The sequence below is a fragment of the Falco cherrug genome, chromosome Z (assembly GCF_023634085.1).
Source record: "Falco cherrug isolate bFalChe1 chromosome Z, bFalChe1.pri, whole genome shotgun sequence".
Classification (NCBI taxonomy): Eukaryota; Metazoa; Chordata; class Aves; order Falconiformes; family Falconidae; genus Falco; species Falco cherrug.
The window spans coordinates 63,439,846-63,460,294 of NC_073720.1; the positions used below are offsets into that span (position 1 = coordinate 63,439,846).

General features: G+C 39.5%; 1 protein-coding gene across 1 annotated transcript; it reads right to left on the minus strand.

The window, feature by feature from the left end:
• Positions 1-283: 283 nt before the first annotated feature.
• Positions 284-20,165, minus strand: FEM1C (fem-1 homolog C). Its single transcript, XM_055699089.1, has 3 exons — positions 20,030-20,165; positions 18,698-19,427; positions 284-6,481 (listed from the first exon to the last, which is right to left on the minus strand). Exons 2-3 carry the CDS (start codon positions 19,239-19,241, stop codon positions 5,172-5,174), a joined length of 1,854 nt encoding a protein of 617 aa, XP_055555064.1. The 5' UTR covers positions 19,242-19,427; positions 20,030-20,165; the 3' UTR covers positions 284-5,171.
• Between the last annotated feature and the right edge of the window lie 284 nt (positions 20,166-20,449).

Sequence of the window (20,449 nt, forward strand, 5' to 3'; positions counted from 1 at the left end):
CATTTTCTAGAAATGGGAAAATGTCTCCTGTATTATCCAGTTCAAGCCTTTTCTTTACTGTTACCCACTACCAGAATTTAAAGGCTTGTTTGGACCACCATTTCATAGAAAGAAAGAGGATAAAACGTGACATTTTGTTTCAGGTAAAGGATCCTTAATGATATGAAGACTGAAATCTAAAGCTGCAGCATTCACATTTAACTATTTAAACTCAAAGAAAGAGCGGCTTACCAATGAGTATTGCAGTAACCCTAAAGGAAACAGATACATAGACTCAGACAGGTGTTCTCCAAAACATATTTTTAATGTAATCTGCATCTGGAGCCTAGAGAGAGAGAGAGTAAAAGCAGAGAAATATGCTTATTTTTCCTTTTTTACATTACTGTTAAAGCTAAATCACGTCACGTAAAAAAGAAACTGCAATATTTCCATACATGGAGCTAGCCCTGCATAGGAATTATTTGTGACAGAATGGAACACAAACACGTTAGTTAAAATCAAACTAACAATAGCTTTTCATTCTGCCCTCACTGAGGGCTGAACAGTTACTTTCACACTTAAAGCCAAGAGATATGAGCAGTTTAGTATATCTCCTATCAATTTCCCCAAAATTACTTTGAAACATTAAATGCCAGTTGACTTCACTGTACTCACAGAAGATAGAAATTAGTGTTTAGCCTACTTATATTTGTCAACATTTTAAAGTATAACAGGCATTCCACTCTATTTCAAAGCAAGAAGCTATTTCAAGAGCAGTCATCCTGCCTTTGTCACCTTGCAGTTGATACAAACCGAGGAGAGATACATTTTTTTCCTCATAAGGTTATTATCTTTTCATAAACCCTCCTGTAAGGATTTTGCTATAGCACTCTATTCCTTTTTTAAGGTAGTGTTTTGTACAAATGGAAGAGGTTAATTTTAACCAGTTGCAAAACAATCATTAAAACAGAGCTCTTTGGGGACTTCGGAAATACACTAAGTAACTTCTCATCCAGGGACTGTTGTAATGTGTATAAAGGTAAACTAACCACACTGTTGCCTTGCATTTCAGAAAATGTCTTCACACGGCACTTAAACAGAACAGAGACACCACAAACAGCTGGAATCTTGTTACGAGCATAAGCTATACAAAAATAGGAATAAAATTTTAGAATTTGGTAAGAAAAGCTTTTTTTTTTTTTTTTAATGAGAATACCTTTCATCTTCCTGGTTGAAGTATTTAAGTTGAAATGCAAGATGAATAGCAGAAAAACTGCTTTAAGTATTTATCCCCAAAAATACAGCTTCAGAGGTCTCAACAAGTGAGGAAGTATCAGTGTCTTTGTCTCTAGAGAGCAATACCTAGGAACTGTTTAATCAATTTTAAAGCCTGTTTCATCCCTTCAGGGCATAATTTTTTTTTCTGTAGCATTCTTCTGCATCAGTAGCTCTGATCAGCATGCAGCAGAAGCAGTGTATATCCTCAGAAAAAAAAAGCCCAAACAGGAAGAAAAAAGAACAGAAAAAGAATGCATTAAAAATATGATAAAAATAAAATGTGTTTTGAATGTTCTTTAGTTCCTCATCCTTACCACAGTCTGAGTCCAGCTAGCAACACTACTGCGTGTATCATCACCATGTTCCACTAAAATAAAACATATACCCACCTCTGAAGAGTAACCACAGTAAGAATGGAACAGATTTCTGGTCCAGAAATTTGGTATCTATACTGAAGTTAAGACAAAATTGGTGTGGAGACAAAACTGATTTCAATCAGGGGCTGAGGGGGCAAAACTTACTACCCAACTGCACTGGCCTTAGTGGCACATGCATCTCAAGAACTGCTGCCCCAACCCTCTCTTCCAATCAACAAATCCAACTTACGCCTAACACAGTACCCAGCACAGGCTCTCTACCGAATTGTTTTAAATTAAGAGAAATTAAGCAGAGTAATGTAAACACACAGGGCTAAATGGAAGTGATATTAAGTGCATGAACTCATCTGCCTGGACACCTGAGCCCAAGTATCCAGCAAGGCAACAGTTCAGCAGATAGCCTTATCACCATGAAAAATTAAATTCTGCACAGAGGTGACAGTCTTTAGGACTGATGCACATTGGTTGATATTTAGACAGAACTACATACAATAAATCAGTGCATCCTATTAAATTAGTTTGTTTTTAAAGAGCAGCTAACAGAATAAGCCTGCCTTGTAGCAATTTTCACTAGGTTTACATATACTTAATAGTGATACGCTTCCTCTTCTGGGAATGTTTTCCATTTAAAAATTTGCTAACAATTAACAATTTTTGCAGACTAATAATATCCAACTAATTTTAAACATTTTGGTTTTTGACAGTTAGAAAGACAGAAACTTAAAACCACTAAAGAGTAGAGATTCCAGAGTATAAAACTCAAACTCTAAAAACCCCTTTCTCTGTGACCTATAGAAAAAGAATTAATGACTTGAAGAATAATGTGGATCATTTCTAGTGATTTGTTGATTATCCCTACTTACAGAATAGTAGAAAAGTATTAAAAAATAAAAAAAATCAAAAATCAACTTAGATGTTCACACAAATGACAACTTGGGTATCATGTGTTTTAATCATTACAAATCAGAGAAATTCAGCCAATTTAATAGAAATTTACTCCTATGTATTTGTGAGAGCAGCTAGCACCCTGGCTTGTACCAGACAGAAACGGTGCAGCCAGGACTACGGCAGTGATCATACCCCTGTACTCTGCACTGGTAAGGCCACACCTGGAGTACTGTGTTCAGGTTTGAGCCCCTCGCTACAAGAAAGACTTTGAGGTGCTGGAGCGTGTCCAGAGAAGGGTAGTGGGGCTGGTGAAGGGTCTGGAGCACAAGTCTGATGAGGAGCGGCTGAGGGAAGTGGGGTTGTTTAGCCTGGAGAGCAGGCTGAGGGGAGACCTTATCACACCCTACAACTACCTGAAAGGAGGCTGTAGCAACATGGGTGTCAGTCTCTTCTCCTACATAAGAAGTGCTAGGACAAGAGGAAATGGCCTCAAGTCATGCCAGGGGAGATTTAGATCGCATATCATAACAAATTTCTTCACTGAAAGGGTTGTCAAGCACTCCAACAGGCTGCTGAGGGACATGGTTGAGTCACCATCCCTGGAGGTATTGCACTTAGGGACATAGTTTAGTCGTGGACTTGGCAGTGCTAGGTTAACGGTTGGACTCTATGACCTTAAAGGTCTTTTTCAGCCTATGAGATTCTATGATTCTCATAATTTCATACAGTGTAGACATGGCATGGGACAAACAGATGAAGGTTGCTTCAAAATACAGACTCTGAAAGTGGCAATACACAAACAGCACTGCTTTCAACACATCTTTGTTTAAAAGCATCCCCATATTTTTCCCCAGTAATGGCTAAGCTGGTAGGCACCATGCTGTACACTAACAGGAATACCAAAAGCCCAAAAGCAAGGAAGAACTATTCTTATATGCTCCTAAGACACATTCTTCCTCAATGTAATTTACAAACAACAAAAGAATTCTGACATCAACTTAAGAAATAAAAATATTAAAAAAGACTCACCTCAATTTACCTTTAATCAATTTGGCTTCTAAATATGTCTATCACTGCCAAAGGCCTAAATCAACTTGTTGAATTTCTGGAGCAAGAACCCCGCAGGCACACTTAACTGCCCACCACTGAAATAAAATATCAAGCCCACCGACATTCAATAGGCTTGACAACTAAACCTGCAAGCTAACTTACCTATCCAACAGAAACTAATTTAAATTTAAGACATTTGCAGGTCTAATGTGCCACAATAAATTCTACTATTAATCAACAGTAAAGTGCTGAATTATATTAAATACCTGATTCACACTCAGATTTAACATTGTTTAGATTTCTTATCAATTCAAAAGAGCCCTTTCTGTTGTAAAAGCTAAGCTGTTGTGCAAATATTATAAAAATAGGTACTTTAATTAGGAGCTACATACACAACAGAACTTCTGCTTTCTTGTTAAGTACAGCTGACGGCATAGTAGAGATATAAAGTCCATGCAAGTATTTAAAAAGATACGTAAAATGAAGAAAAAAGGACACTGCTAGAGAACTTCCAATACCCTGGCAAACAGCCACTTACTATATTTGATGATGTCTAGATCTGGACTGATAAGCATCATGCCATCGACATGCTTTATTTTCTTTTGCAGCTAAAGTTGATTTGTAAATTTTAAACTACAGCATACATTTGATTTATTTCTCTTTAAAGTGTATCATTAAGTTCAAGGTTAAACTCTGAGCAAACTTCACATCTAGTCACATAACCAGCACAAACAAGACATCAGTGCAAAGGGGAAGGTGTCAGTCATACACAATGAGGACTCTTCCCTAACTGCACAATGCAGTAAAACAATTTTCAGATTTAAACTTTAAGTGGACTACAATGAGAAAAAGCAAGATTTTTCTTCTCCCAAATTTAGCACAAGTTTCCAAAGATCAAAAGGAAAGCAACCTCAGTTACAGCAGTCAAAAAAGTCAAACCCAAGTTTGGAGAGCTGGTAAGTAAACTCCAAAATTAATCATGCTATGAAGACAGCATTCTCAAGAGAGCTCCAAACAAACTGCAAAACAAAATTGGCATTTAAGTTGAAATTGGCCAAGTGCTGCATAGAAATATGCTCACACACAACAGTCATGTTTCTCTATGCACTATAGAGAAGATAAAAGCACTTATGGTAGTTGCAAATGTTAACAAGTCCATACAACTTGTACGATTTAGCAATGAGTCCATAGAAAAAGAATACAGGAAGAGTAGAAATGCTCAAGCAAAACCAAAAGATGACCCTTCAACTGTATAAAATCCACATAACAGTTATAGCAAAAAGACATCAGTGGAAGATATTCAACCCAGTTCCAAACACCCAACAGGCAAGTAAAACCAGAATAGACAAGCCTTTGGCAGACAATTTTAAAGAGTCTAGATATGGCATTACATAACTAAATAATCCACAAAATATATTATATGGCATGTTCATATTAAATACTGGGTAACCAACTCTGCAGATCTGATGCTAACAATACTTTAGCCAATGACAGCACGATGGAGCAAGCTAAGGGAACGCTGGTGTATCACAACAGTGCTCAAGGAAAATATCTTCACCAAGTCGTGTTTCAAAATCAGTACTCTGGGACTCCATACTATCACCTATGGAGCAAAACAAAGTTCTCTAGTTTCTCAGGGATGTGCCCTGCATAGTATATATTATGATTCACTATTACACGAGCAGCAAGACACTGCAATGTAGTATGATTTATGGGCTGGATTAAATTTTTTGCTATTTCCTTCTCATCCAGCAAATCACTAGCAGTTTGTTTATGCAAGTTTGTGGCATCAAAGTGTGAACCTGACTTGATAAGAAGATTCATGATGTCTGGATGGTTGTTCAGCGCAGCAATGTGTAACGGACTGTTGTTATCTGAGTCTCTGACATTCACATCAGCACCACATTCTACCAGGATAGCAGTAACTTGTAGAGAGGGGAATTTACAAACTGGGTAGCGACCCACACATGTAGTGTTATTATCAACAGCAAGGTGAAGTGGACTGAAGTTATTCTTCCCTCTGGGCTGAAGCTTAAGAAACTTGTAAATAGTCTGTTTCTTAAAATGCTCCTGTTCTGAGCTGCAAGGTACTTTCTCCAACAAGCAAATTAAATGCAAAATGATGGAAAGGGCTTTGTTCAGCTGTATCGGATCAGGGGGACACTGGGTTTGTTTCATGGCCCGTTCTATTTCAAGCACACTTTTGCACAGTATACCCATGAGATCATCAAATGTGACAGTAGTGCCTAGCAGGCCTTTTGCCCTATCTTGTAGCATGAAGGAGAAAAGTTCAGCAAATGACAGTAAACTGCTGGCTGTCATAGGGCTCAGTGGATCAAGATTGTTCTGCTGCATGTCCAAAGCATATTTCCATAAATTGATGCAACGCTTGAAGTTTCCAGAGTCTGCATAGACAGCACCTCTGTATCTAATATAATAGGATGTATCTGGGTGAGAAGGACCAAGAATACGTTCTCTAATTAATAGTGCTTGCATTCTCATTTCATCAGGGTCTGCAATGAGATTTTCTAGCTCTTGTGAGCTGTTTACCTCTTTAGCATAATCGTATGCCATAATTAGTGTTTGTGGCACAGGTTTGCTCAGGATATTAGTCCTATCACTGTATCTCATTTCCATAGCTCGCTTCCAGTACTTCAAAGCGCCAAGCAGATCTCTCTTCTTGTCCACGAACGTTGCTCCTAGAAGCTCCAGAGCATTTATGCGTTCAGCCTTACTGGTTTGTACATGCTGTGTCAGAAAGTCCACAATATTTGTGTGGCCTGTCACACTAGCTGACATAAGGGGAGTCATTCCATAACCATCCTTTTCCATTTTAGCACAGTACTTGAGAAGCATCTTCATGATCTCCAAACTTCCAGATTCCGCACAGTCATGTAACGCAGTGTTTCCTGTAAAAGAAGAAACACCATTACGCGAATCATAGTTGAACTGTAGTCCAAACCCCACTACAGTAATAGTTAAGAAAAATCAGTTTAAAATACTTTTTAAAAAAGCTAAACATTAATAGTTAAAAAAACAGCTGTTTTGACATCTAGAGACTATGAAAGGCCAAGTAAAACATTAAAGATCTGATTGAATATCAAGGCTGCCAGGCAGTTATACAAACAAAACTGCTTGATATTATTGCCTGAAGGAATTAAACAGGTTTAAAGGACCCTTTTTGTCTCATTATTAAAAAAGATCAGAATTAAAATTGAATTCTCCACTACATATAAGTGCAGGAGCAGGCAATTCCATTATGTTAAAAGTCAAGCAAACAGCAGAAGACCAGCCTGGCTAAACAGGGAACTACTTGTGGAGCTATGCCAGGGGAGGTTTAGACTGTACATTAGGAAGCATTTCTTTACTAAGAGGGTGGTCAAACTCCAGACCTGGCTTCCTAGAGAGGTGGTTGATGCCCCCAAGCCTGTCAGTGTTTAAGAGTCATTTGGACAATGCCCTGGATAACATGCTTTAATTTCTGGTCAGCTGTAAAGCGATCAGACAGTTTGACTAGATGATCATTGTAGGTACCTTCCAACGGAACTACTCTATTCTGTAAGGGATTTTCTATTTGCTTTCAAGTAGCAAACAGAAACTTAAGCTTGCTATCTCCATGTTGTTTCACTTTTTCCTTCTTCCCTTGTCAAATATCCCTTTCTCTCAATCTCCGCCAGCGACTAAAAAGTAATGAGACCTGTACAAAAATTAAAGCTGGGCCAACTCAACATTGGCTTTGTTTGCCTCTACACTGTATCTCTTCCTCTCTCCATGTGCCAAACAGGTGACATATGTGTTTTGAAGCAATTAACTGTGGAACACAGTTATTCCCAACACAATGGAAAATAAAATCATCACAACAGGCCCTTCATCTCAGCTGGGGCCTTTTGAGACTGCCAGTATATTCTGAGGAAGGTGGATATCTTAATGTTTTCTTAGGTCTTCATCCTGAAGTTGCTCAGTAATCCCTCTGCTCCTCCAGTTAGGATTCCCAAAGCCAAGAAGAAAAACATAACTTCCGACAAACAACACACAGCCATCTATCTTAAGCGTCTTATCATTGACATTCACATTATTTCTCATTAGCATGAGAATTCACAGTCTTTTAAAGGCATTCTAGTTCTAACACCATGTAAGGAAATTTCTAGTAAGCACTAGTGCCACCTGTTTGAAAACCCTATTCACAAAAAATTAGACAGCAAGCACTGGACACAACAGCTAAATATTTAACTATTAGGCTTCAACTAGGTGAAAATTTTGCTTAACTTCAAACATAAGTACTTCTCTGGAGAAGGAGACAAATGCTTCTGGTTGCCTCCCAACATAGTCGCTTATGTTGTTGACTGCTTTTAAAATGACACAGTTTATAACTACCTTGTTCTTTATATTATACATACTACAGATTCAAGCATAGTAACTTTTCAGCCTCCCACTAAATGAATATGTAAATTATTAACAGAATGCTCACGTAAAAATTCTGGCTCTAAGATTTCTTACATCTTTACAGCTGCAAATTCCAGCTAACTGCCCATGAGATCATCAGCTTCTGTTGCACTTCAGCAAGTTTCCACATTCACAAATGAGACCTCCTTTTCTAAGTGTTCTCTGCCCAGTCATAGTCATCAGATTTGGTTTCTAGAATTTGAGAAGTTTCAGAAAACTTCTCTAATTTGCAATTTTTTAGGCTTTTTTCTTATTGCCAACAAGACAGCAATTAACAGTGTGCTTTGCTGTTGTATTACTAGTTTTTAACAGAACTACAGTGGGTAAGGAGACAGCAGTAGTCTTGAAACCTTCAGCTCATGTTTGGGTTAAGCATGTATTTATATAATTTACTGATCTAAACAGTTTCTATTTATATTCACACACTCTGATTTTTTTCCAGGCTCTGATCTCTAGAAAATGCAATTCACTCTTTATACTACAGTACTTAGCTAATCAAACTCAAACCAAAAGCATGACCAAGATCTGTCTTAAAAGCTGAACACTGTATAGAAACAAATTAAAACTAAAATGGAGGTAAAGTCTTTCTGCTATTATATTCTTTCTGTTGAGAATGCATTGTTTACACTGTCTTAAATATATATATACACATGTACTAACTTTGAATGTTTTGCTTTTGAATTTATCATATGCACATGTCTATAAGGAAAAAGATTCATACTTATTAAATGCAGTTCAGGAATAGAAAATTTGTTCCATTTTCATTTCAATTATAAGACCCTAATGTAGTTCCCTACAAATAATTTTCATATCATCTAGCTTTTACATTTGTGACTTCGTATCACACATCTTCCTTCTAACAAGACACAGTAAGAGGTTAAAGTTGAAGAAAAAACACAAAAGTAACATTCAGAAATATCTGGTCAAGCCATAATGACTGTCCTCTAAATTCAATACCCACTTGTTGCCAGCAAAACCAGACACCTCAGATCTACAATGTAGACCTCTATTCGGTGTTTTGAATTAGCAGATTATCATGCAGTAGCTTGCTTTTATCTTCTGTTGACAAGCCATCAAGCCAACAAAATGTTCATCCAATGCTTTTGCAAGTTTTGGTATGCAGAAGAAGTGGTATATAGAGACTCAAGGTCTGTTTGGATGAAAATTTTTTAACGGACACTGGGTATTTTGCCTTAGGTTCCCCACTAGTATCCCAAACAGCCTCTGTTAGCTGTTTCTCTTCGTATCTTTCACTTCTCAAAACTTCACATGTAAATTGGTCTGCTGCTTCTTCCTCAAACTTGTTTGTTCTCTCAAACTGGAGAGCTCACAGCACATTTCAAGGCCTTTTTGTTGCTTTCAATTCCAGCAACCACAAGAACAGCGCTAAAGAGGAATGGCAGTTATTCAGGACAGACTGAGTCTCAATCCAGACTCAGCAGATACTAAGACTTAGCTGACACACTAATCAAATTAATATAAAAGATGCGTAGAAAGTTATTTTCAAAAGCTTATGACTCAAGTTTAACATGATTTTGCAATTATAGCAGAGCTACAAACATATTCTGTCCCCCCAGCCAGTATTTTGAGTGCAAGTTCCAAACATTAAAAAAAAACCCAAACCCCACAGAAAATATCAGATTGTTTCATTAACAGACAGTGAACTTAACTTGGAAAATATTCTTTCCCTGAAACATTTTGGAATAGTGGCCAGTGATTTTATTATCATTTCCTAACAAATAAGCTGAAGAGGACACTCCAACACAAAGTGGCACTTGAAATTGTCTGTTAGATTAAGATTCACAAAGCTAAACCCAGTTCTTACAATGGCAAGTGATTTTCAATCTTTGATACCTTAGGCAATTTTTATCATTCATAGAGAGCGTTAAGTCAGTTATAGGTCTGGCCACACTACAGTCTTTAGCACGAGCAACAAAATCTCCAAGCACATAAACGGAGATTCAACCAAATTTAGGTGGATTAACTCAGACAAATTTGACATACATAGTTTATCAGCTGTAATCCCCTCTTGTCCTTACCACACTGCAGACCAGAACACTGTTGATACTTCAGTATTGAGGGGTGTGAGACCCTTAAACTCCTAAAATGGGAAGATGTCAAACGCAGACAAATACACAAACTCACCAGCACACATACACTGTAAGAATGCTTACTATGCTGGAGAAAGCCTAGTTAAAATGCAGCTACAGCATTCAATTCAGAACTAAAGACTGGCAGGTTCCTCACACCACCTGCACTTCCACACTCAGTGATAAAGACAAAACCAGATGCATTGGGGTGTTGGCTGAGCCACCAATTAACACAGCCATTTCAGGGTGCATTCAAGTCCTTACACCACTTCTCTCAACAGAGCTCTGAAACATTGGAACTGGCACCCGTTTTCTACCTTCAAATTAATATTTTTTTAAGATATTTAAAAACTTGTAACATAAAAGCATCTTAAAGATGAATAAGTGAAAAGGTACTAATAACACCACTGTTCTTAATATTGCTTCACAACTATTAGTATACATCTTGCTGGTTTTAACAATACAATCAATGGCAGCTATTCATATTACACACTGTAGATCCATTGCCATATAATGCTGCTCTTGACACTCTTTTATCAATTGCCAGGCATACATGCTATGACACATTAATACTGAAAAAATCCACACAAATTAAACTTGGCCATGGCCTGGGTAACTTCAGGTCCAATCCAACAATCTGTATGTCATTAATTTACAACGCAGCTATGCAGAACATGTGGAAATACACTCAAGGCATCAAGGAATTTCACTACTCTGTCCAACTGGATGTCCTTGATTTAAAAAAAAAATCACTTTTTTTATTCTTATTACAATTACTGACATAAGCTGTGAGTAACAGCTGTTTAAGCATATCAAAAGTAGCATTTTTTAGCTACTTACATTGTAGTAACCCTTGGAGTTAAAATAACTATAATTATTTTAAGCCACGCACAAACTAATAAAAGAAGGCCAGCACCGCTATTTTTTAGTGGCTGCACCTTATTTAAGTTTGACTGGATGGTACAGGTACAGCAGTGGAAATGATATATTGTAAAAAAGCCCAAGTTTCCAGAAAAGTGGGCAGGGGAAGACAGTTGAGAGCTGCCAACTTAGAAAACATAAACCCCAGCCTTAAGAAATAACAAGATTACCATCCATCTATATCTAGCAAGTATCAAGTCTTAAAATTTGAGGAAGAACTTGAAAGAAAACATGCTAGTGGCCATTATACCTAATTCAAAGACTATGTTCCATATACTAGCCATGAATTGAACAGTTCAAGGAAGTATAGCAAATCAATCATTATTCTGTGAATTAATTCATCCAATTGAAAAACACTGTATTGTCTATAGTGACAGGAATAAACAGTGGCTGAACACAATTTAGTAGTTAATCATATTTTTGTAACAAAAACAAACATTGTATCTACTACTATATTAAAAAGGGAAAAGGCTAGAAATGTAAAATTTGAAAGTCATTCTCCTTGATAAGCAGTTTTCCAAGGCACACATAGGAAGATGTTGGTCAAATTCAAATATTTTTTTAAAGGTGTGTATTATTATTTCAAAATAGGTTTCATTTAATTTTCCTAATGTATTTTCAATTTTAAAATGATCTGCAGTAATTCAATCATATATAGAAGATAGCTAATATTACAACAACATGAAAAGCTCTTGCTCTTGCACAGAAACAAAATTGGACTGGGAGTGTTTTGGTAGTCACAGTACTTCTTTGTTAGAAAATAGGTACCACTACACCATACTGCTAGTAATACTTACAAATAGGTTCCATCTGTATAAAACTTTACTATTCATGTTACCTAATAACTTCCTTTAATTAAAAGCAGCAACAAAGGAATGGAATAATTCCACCTCCAGTCCTTCCAAAACTTGCAAAAATGAATTAAAGATAAAGGTATGTTCAGTTGATGCAGGAGCGTCATGTTTTATTCGTTTGTTACAGTCCTTCTTTAAAATGGCATGAACACTACGCAAACACTTCATGTAACACAGAACTAATTCCTCATCGAGTGCTACTAAAAGCTTAGAGTGGGGGTCAGGCATTCAAATTCATAATGAGGCCATGATTTCCTATGTCAAAAGCAAATAATTACTAAAATAGACTGGTAGCTTGTGACATGGGTATGAAAGAAAATGAAGCAATGACACAGAAAGTGATTTGAATTGCAACCAATTAAGTACATCCACTTCCTAACACTTTCAAAATGCTTGATCAAATTTCTGGGTAGTAGAAAAAGAAAGAGAAAACACACTAATTTAAATTACTGACTTGTATGCGAAAGTAACCCCATGTATATATTTATCCTGGTTCCAGCTGGGGTGCAGTTAACTTCCTTCTCAGCAGCGGGTGCAGCTGTGCTGTGGCTGTGCTGTGCGAGCAATGCTGACAGCACACGGGTGGGTTTGGCTGTGCCCGGGTGGTGTCTATCCTCAGTCAGGGACTTCTCAGTGTCTCAGGCCCGGCCAGCGAGAGGGCTGGGGGGGCACGGGGAGCTGGGAGGGGACACAGCCGGGACAGCTGGCCTGGGCTGCCCGAAGGGATATTCCACACCATGAGGCATCATGCTGAGTATATAAACTGGGGGAAGAAGCAGGAAGGGGGGGCCTTCCAGAGTGATGGCATTTGTCTTCCCAAGTAACCATTCTGCGTGATGGAGCCCGGCTTCCTCGGGGATGGCTGAGCACCTGCCTGCCCATGGGAAGTGGTGAATGAATTCCCCGTTTTGCTTCACTTGCATGCACAGCTTTGGCATTACTTATTAAACTGCCTTTATCTCAACCCTTAATTTTTCTCAATTTTACTCTTCTGGTCCTCTCCCCCATCCCACTCTAGGGGGAGGCAAGCAGCTGCACGAGGCTCAGTCGCTAGCCAGAGTTAACCATGACAATATTTTTGCAGCCTTATAAATTAAATCAATCACTTTTATAAAGTGAATTTGTTCAGGTAGCATTTACTTTTTTTTTTCCTAACAGAGCACTAAGTAATTAATTCTTCCCGGTTTTACTTTTTTTTAAAAAAAAAAAAGAAGATATAGCTACATATATACAAACATGGAAAGTACACAAGAAAAATGTTACACATCCCTATTTCATATGCATAACAAAAAAAACCCTAAAGGTATGTCTTCCCTTTAAGAAGAAACCAAGTAAAAATTGCAAAGAGCTGATAATGGCAACAACTTTTAGTCTAGTTTCCATATACTATAAAGAAATAATCACTCTTTTGCTCCAAGTACTTCACAAAAACTTGCATTATCAATTACCAATATGAAGCATGCTGTTAATAATTTAATTTCAATATAAGCTCCCTTTTAACTGAAATTCAAGAATTTATTCCTTTAAACTGTATCTTCCTTATTCTATGCAGGCATTCCTATGGAAGTTGTTTCCACATTGCATCATACACAAAGTATCTACAAAATGCAGTGCACTGCCCATGTAATACCAACCAAAAAAAGGAGACACACACACACCACACACACCCCCCCCCCCCCCAAAAAAAAAAAATACACAGAATACTTTTGGAGTAAGGGTTTATAAACACAGAACAACAGAGAGGAAAGAGGGGAACGCATGGGGAGAGGAGGGCAAGAGCAGGGGCAGTGGGAAGGAAAAAAAGAGGAGCTTTCCACTTTTGTTTTTTATACCCCTCCCCCTCTAAATGAATCTTGGCAAGCAGACAAGACAAACAACCTCAGAAGAGAACAAACCTGTCAGACTCCTTAATGTTTACTGCAAGAGAAAATTAATGATTTTTAACATATAGTAAACCACATACAGCAAAGAGTGTGCATCTCTCTAATCCCCCTGCTTCTGAGTCTGCCAATTCTGCAAAAGATTCGCCCTCGCCGCCCCGGCCCTTACCAGCAGGTTTGAGTGTTACACTTTCCAGTACCTGGATAAATAACAATACTTAAATAGCATGAGTCCTTGATATAGTATTACTGTACATATAACTTTGATACAGTGCTGATAGAGACTGAGGCCTGTATGCCTCTATAGTTTCCAAAGTGAGGAAGCGAATTCAACAAGCCTGGTCCTCCACATTATTTTACAAAGGTATTCTAATCAGTACTGTGCCAGTGGAATTTAAGAACGATAAAATATTGAATCACAGTTTTCATTTGCATTTTCAAAATACCTAAGTCCCTCCAACTGCCACAGTACTATGGAGGATCATAAACAACAAAGAATCAGGGCTTGCAACCAGACATCACTGTGCAGATCTTGAACACCTAAAAGGTCCAGCAGTTCTTAGGAAATTTTCTAATACTCAGGAGGAGAAAAATTAGTCTTTTGGCTACCAGATGAATCTGCTAACTACAGAAGAGGAACAGAGTTAGTGAAGACCACAAATATCACCTTGAAGGGAAAAGGACCACATACCAAGCAGCTGAGCAATGGAAATACTTACAAGTCATGTTCAGAAAAAGTATCTGCCTTTCAAGTAGATACGTTTGAAAACAGTCCTTACTCCCTGTATCATTATGTTCAGACCACCCTGGCTATCAGCACCTGTGTACTTAATCTATAATTTAACTCACTAATTGCAGAAAGGCAGGGAATGAATTCCATTATTGCAGCAAGGCTGGTGGAGGAAGACAAAGTGTAACACAAATTAACAAAGTACGCATTACGAATTTTCAAAATGCAAGATACAAGTGTCCTGTCTGGAGTTAGAACAGATGTATAAGATCCCTTTAAAATTATTTTGCATGCATATAATTTTATTGGAGCAATTACATGAAATATTTTCTTTCAAATATAAAATCCAAAAAACACAGCCCAGGTATATCCCCAAGAGAGCCCAAATCTCTAATTTGAAGGCCCCAAAGACTGCTGCCACTTGAATTACATGAAGCGCTTCCCTCCCTACACACAGCAGCCAAACCAAGACTGTGCACAGAAACACACCACTGAAAACCCGTATTCAAGAATCCAGCAGTCTGTTCTGAATGTGATGAAGGAGAACTCTAACAGATCACTGGCAGGCTTTGCAATGCAGCAGAACAGAAAACTGCATACAGCTGACACACAGAAATCCTCCTCACCCAGCATAAGGGTAGGTCTGTGCTTCACTTCAGACTTCGTTCTAGGGTTCTACCTCTTCCTGAAAAAGCTCAGGCTTCTGCTACTCTAGCATTATCCACACTGCTCCCCCTTTTAAAAGCAGTATAAAACCCTTTAAGGTCTTTAAGTTTAAATGGGGGGGGGGGGGGGGGAGCATTCAAAAAAACCCAAAACAAAAAAATACCCCAACTTGCCATTCAAGACTTATACCAGTGAAAGTTAATAAGTGTTGTTATTTTTAATCTGCAACTTTTTTAAACTAGGAGTAACATACTGGAGAAGCCTCTGAATTAGGAAGACAGTGGTCCATTAACTCACTTTGCAAGTATTGCTTTGGCTGCTTTTTGCCTTTCTTAAAGAAAAAAAAAAAAACAAACAGAAAAGACAAAACTCTACAGAGATCTTTGCTGTTTTCCACAATTCTGAGAGAAAAAACCTCACCCTTCTTACCTCAGGCATCAGTTTTTCCCCTCACTAACACTGGTCATAACCTAAAACATTCTTTAAAAAAAAATCCTTGGTTTAGATACCTGTTCCCTACGGGCTTCATAAAAGTTTGGGGAAACTGTGGAGGTTCAGATCAGCAAAACAGTAGAAACAAAGACAACTAAAGGCTTGTACTTTAAATTCAGAACCATCGGCCATCTTTCACAGTAGAGCACCAAACACTCCTTCTTTGTCACCCTCTCCAGCAAGACAATGCCAGAACTACACCTTACCTCGACGCAGCACCTAATCTGACTCAGACTCTGAAGTCTTTAACATCTGAATCGTTTCCCAGCTGTACTTTTGTACTTTCACAACCGTCTTGCAAGAACCTCCGCATTCTGAATTTCCATAGTCCAAAACACAGTTGCACGATTCTGCTTGTATTTCAGAAGCAGGATTTCACCACGCATTTTCACTTGCTCTTTTATACTCTGCCTCCATTGTCACCCAGACGTTTAGATGCCTGTGAACTTACCTATTTTCTCATCTCAAAATATTTGGATTTTCCCCTGGAACTGTCAATATTTTAAAATTTTTCATATCTTTCCCAGCTCTAGATTTTCCTGGGTTTTAAAACAATTAGGTTATACCTTGCAATATGAAAATCCAGTAGAAAAACACAAGGAATAATTCAAGTAATTTTGCCCTCACCCTGGTTTTAAGGATAAAATCTGGGAAAGAATCTATAGTAATCTCCCACAACAGCATTGCTACTGAAGTTACATAGTTTTGTTCTTATAAGGAGAGTTGTAACTTTAAATACAGCAACATTTACAGTAGCTAAAGCTTTTAATTTTTCCACAGATAGGCTTCTGCATACATGGCCCAGGAAGGTGCCTGTCTAAAAAGACTTCAGACATAAGGATAGCAACAACTTCTACTACCCCAGAGCACAGCACACAGGTTCTCTGTATCTCCTTACTCCAAGGGCAGACACATTGTCAACTGTTTAGTACACAGCAGGGAGGAGTAGAAACTGAAAGTAATACACAGAGACTTCCAAGTGGAACATGACAACGTAAAATAAATCCTGTTGGAAATACTAATTTTGAAATTAATAGGTGCTAAGCATTCTTGCAAAACAAAGCTGAGAAGGTTAGTTATTGAGCCTCAGCCACTGCAATACCCATACTGTTGCAATACTTAGGGCTATCAGTTTTGTTCAGTTCTGCCTTTCCACAGCTTTCGCTTTCAGGGTTTATAGTACTTTCTATCTCTGATCGGAGATCAGGCTGCTTTTAAGACGTCAAAAATAAAAAGTATGCTTGTGTCATATCAGAGGGGATTTCCACACACAAAAATGTATTCCACATACTTGACCAATAGATGTCTATTACGTACATATATGTTTGTAAACATAGCAGATCAAAGCAAAAATTGAGTTGTAATGAGCTAAAACTTATGCAATCCAACATTTTTTTACATTCAGTTTAAGTAAGGATCAGTTATACCATACAAACCTTTGCTCATGTGCCTAGTTGTGAGTCACACAAAGTAAAGCAAGCAGAGAGAGGAAGGAATTAAGGTAAGAGAGAAACAGAGAATACTGAGAAAATCCGCAGGAGTGTATGGCTGCCAGTCAGCCATTTAAACAAAGACAAACAATACTAATGCACTAGTAAACTGAACACTAAGGACCAGTAAACCCTACCCCACCAACACAAACCTGAGGGCGGGGGGATGTGGGCAGTGTGGGAAGCTGAGATGTATCTTTTTCCCTGTTACATCACAGAATTAACAGCACTGCTCTGTTCATACCAATCACATAAACGGATAGGTTTAAAACTAAGGAGCAATACACACTTTATATTTAGCTTGTGATTCCAAGAACCCTGTCTAGAAAAATGACATTTTTATCCTATCACAAGTCCATGATGATTCACAAGCAACCTTAAATCGTTACAAAGGAAGATTTATTTTGCTCTGCCCACCTCTATGACAAATCTGTAGTTCAGCTTTCTTTACATTAAACCCACATATCTGCATGATTTGCTGAAAAAAGGCATATTTAACTAAACAGCTTCTCCAAAGATTACTCTCATATCTGGCATTTACCAGTATCATACAATAATCTAGATACAAAGTATACTTTAACAGAAATAATTGCAAGGTAAGTACACTGTTACAAATGTGATTGGCCTGAAACAGGCAATGGAAGTATTAGGCTACAAGAAGTTTATTAGCAGATCAGTTATATTTTTATATGTGTGTATATATAAAAATATATAAAATAAGATGCTGAAAACCAATCCTGGCTCACTAAACTACAAATTAACCCTAACCTGCAATAATTAGCATGCTTTTCAGGCAAATATCACACCCACATACAAGTTTAAGATGTAATAAAAAAACCTGTTGTTAAGAAAAAGGTCCACATAATTACAGTCATAGCAAAACCAACAATCTTCACTTTGAATGATAACGCCAGGGTAATTGTAAACAGGAGCAAAGAGATGACGTTTGTGATCTGTGCAGTTCTGTTGATATCACAGTCACCTGTAACTTCATTTCATTAATCCTAATATATGTTTTTGTTTACTAACACTGAAAAAAGTTCCAAAATCATTCAACAATTCAGAGGGAGAGGAGAGTAAAAAGCAAAGTGGTTATTTATTTCCAACGTAGAAAGTTTTTCTCCTCTATACATCTTTCCTTGTACTAGTATTGACACAAGTTTTATGTACAGTGTATTTGGTTTATTTAGAAACTGTGTGAAAAACAAGAATATATGCTCATATGTGTTTGAGTATGTTGCTACACCAGCCTACTACAAGGAAGAGTTCTTACCGAGTGTATTTTTTCACATTCTTAAATATGACACTTGTATGACTGAGTCTTTTTAAGAATTAGGGGCTTAAGATTAAAATTTATCAATTTAGAATGAAATTATACAACCCACGTTAACAAAGGAACACATTGGGAGAAAAAACACAGTAAAAACATAGCTATACACCTTTTTTTTTTTCTCATCCACTTTAAAAGACTAGAATATTATTTTTGGATGTCAGCCTCGTAAAGGTAAATAAGTAACTTTACTCCTATTTACAAGGAAAGTAAAAAAATTAAAACTTACCTTTAACACTTTTTCTGTTGACATCAGCTCCTTTTTCAAGTAAATACTGAGCAATGTCTTTGTGGCCTTTGTAACATGAGATCATCAAGCATGTATGCCCATGACGGTTTGATACTTCCAGGTCTGCTTTGTGCTCCACAAGGTACTTTACGATTTCCAGATGACCATCAAAACAGGCAGCTCTAAGCGGTGTTGAATTTGTCAGAGTTGTATTGTTGACAGATGCACCATGATCTAAGAGACACTGAACCACCTTCAAGTGGCCAGCTGCTGATGCTGCCCATAACGGCGGAGCCCCCTCAATGGTCTCACCATCAAAATTCACCGAACCACCAACTTCTATTGACGCAGAGCAATGGTCCAACAAGTATTCAACCATGTCAAGGTGACCATAACGGGCTGCCATCAGAAGTGGTGTGGCACCATTGGTTTTCTCTGACATCAGTAGGGCTACCTCTTCTCTTGTTTTGCTTGCCAGTAACTTCAAAAGGAGCTGCAGCTTGCCAGCACGAGCTGCATTGAACACTGCTGTCTTTAGATCCATTTAGTCTGTACCTCTCTGCTTCTTGAAGGATACACGCCTGCCTTTTTCACAGACAAAAGCTTACTGGAAACACACAGCCCAAACAGAATGTCCCCAGCTTCTTCTCAGATCAGTTTCATCTAGATGGGACAACATGAAGACTCTGAACAGGGTCCTGAGAAAGCACCAGCTGTGCTTGTTACAGATCTGCAAGAGAAATAATTCTGGATTTTTTCCCCTCCTACTTCTCAAACAAATAACCGCAGTTGTATTTTTCTACAGCGACACCCCAACAACTCGCTGCAGTGGTGCGCCAACGTCCAGCTGCCGTCCTTGGGACCTCCCGGGCCGCGCGGTGCCCCCTCAGGAAAGCTGCTGGAGGGGAGGGGGCTGATCCTAGCAGCATATTATCCACAGCAGCTGCGGAAAAACCCTCTTCGCCCTTACAGCGTGACGAGCCGTATCCCGACCTGTTCTGAGGCGCAGCCGAAGGAACGCGCCCTCCGCTCCCCCCCCGGAGCCCCGCAGACACGCACCCCGCGGGGCAACGCCAGCCAGGGAGAGCGACGCACGCCCCGGCCGCCGGGCTTTGGCCGGGTCTCAGGAGGCAAGGGCAGCCCGAGCCTGCCCCTTCCCTCACGACCACCCTCAGCCCGCCCTGAGGGCCGCCGGCCCGCTTCAAAGCGAGCCCCCTCCCCCACCCTCCCTCCCCTCAGGGCCCCAAACCCGCTCCCGGCTCCCTCACGGCCCGCCTCGGCCACCGCGCCCGCCCGAAGCTGGCCAGAGAGGGCCTCCGGTCTGCGGGTTACCTTCCCGGGGCGCTGTCGGCCCCCTATCGCCACATCCAGCCTCACAGGGAAACACCGGCCGCTACGCGCCGAGCTCCGTCCAACACCGGCCCGGCGCCTGCAGCGCGGCGAGGCGCAGCCGCCTAGGAGCGGCCGGGACCAATCAGAAAAGGGCGTGGAGGGCCGCCAGCCACTGGCAGCGGGGCTGGGGGCGGGACTACGCCGCCGCTCAAGGGCAGCGGACAGCACGGCGGGCGGCCGCTAGGGGGCGCGCCGGGGCGCCCCACGCGTCGCACCCCGACGGCGGGGCCGGGGCTTGCTGGGGGGGTCGGAGCTGGCCGGGCTCTGCCCCACGCCGGGGGGCAGCTCAGCCCCGCGGGGCAAAAGATGCCATATACGTATGCCTCATGAAGTAATAAATTTTGAGTGAAATGTCTGCTG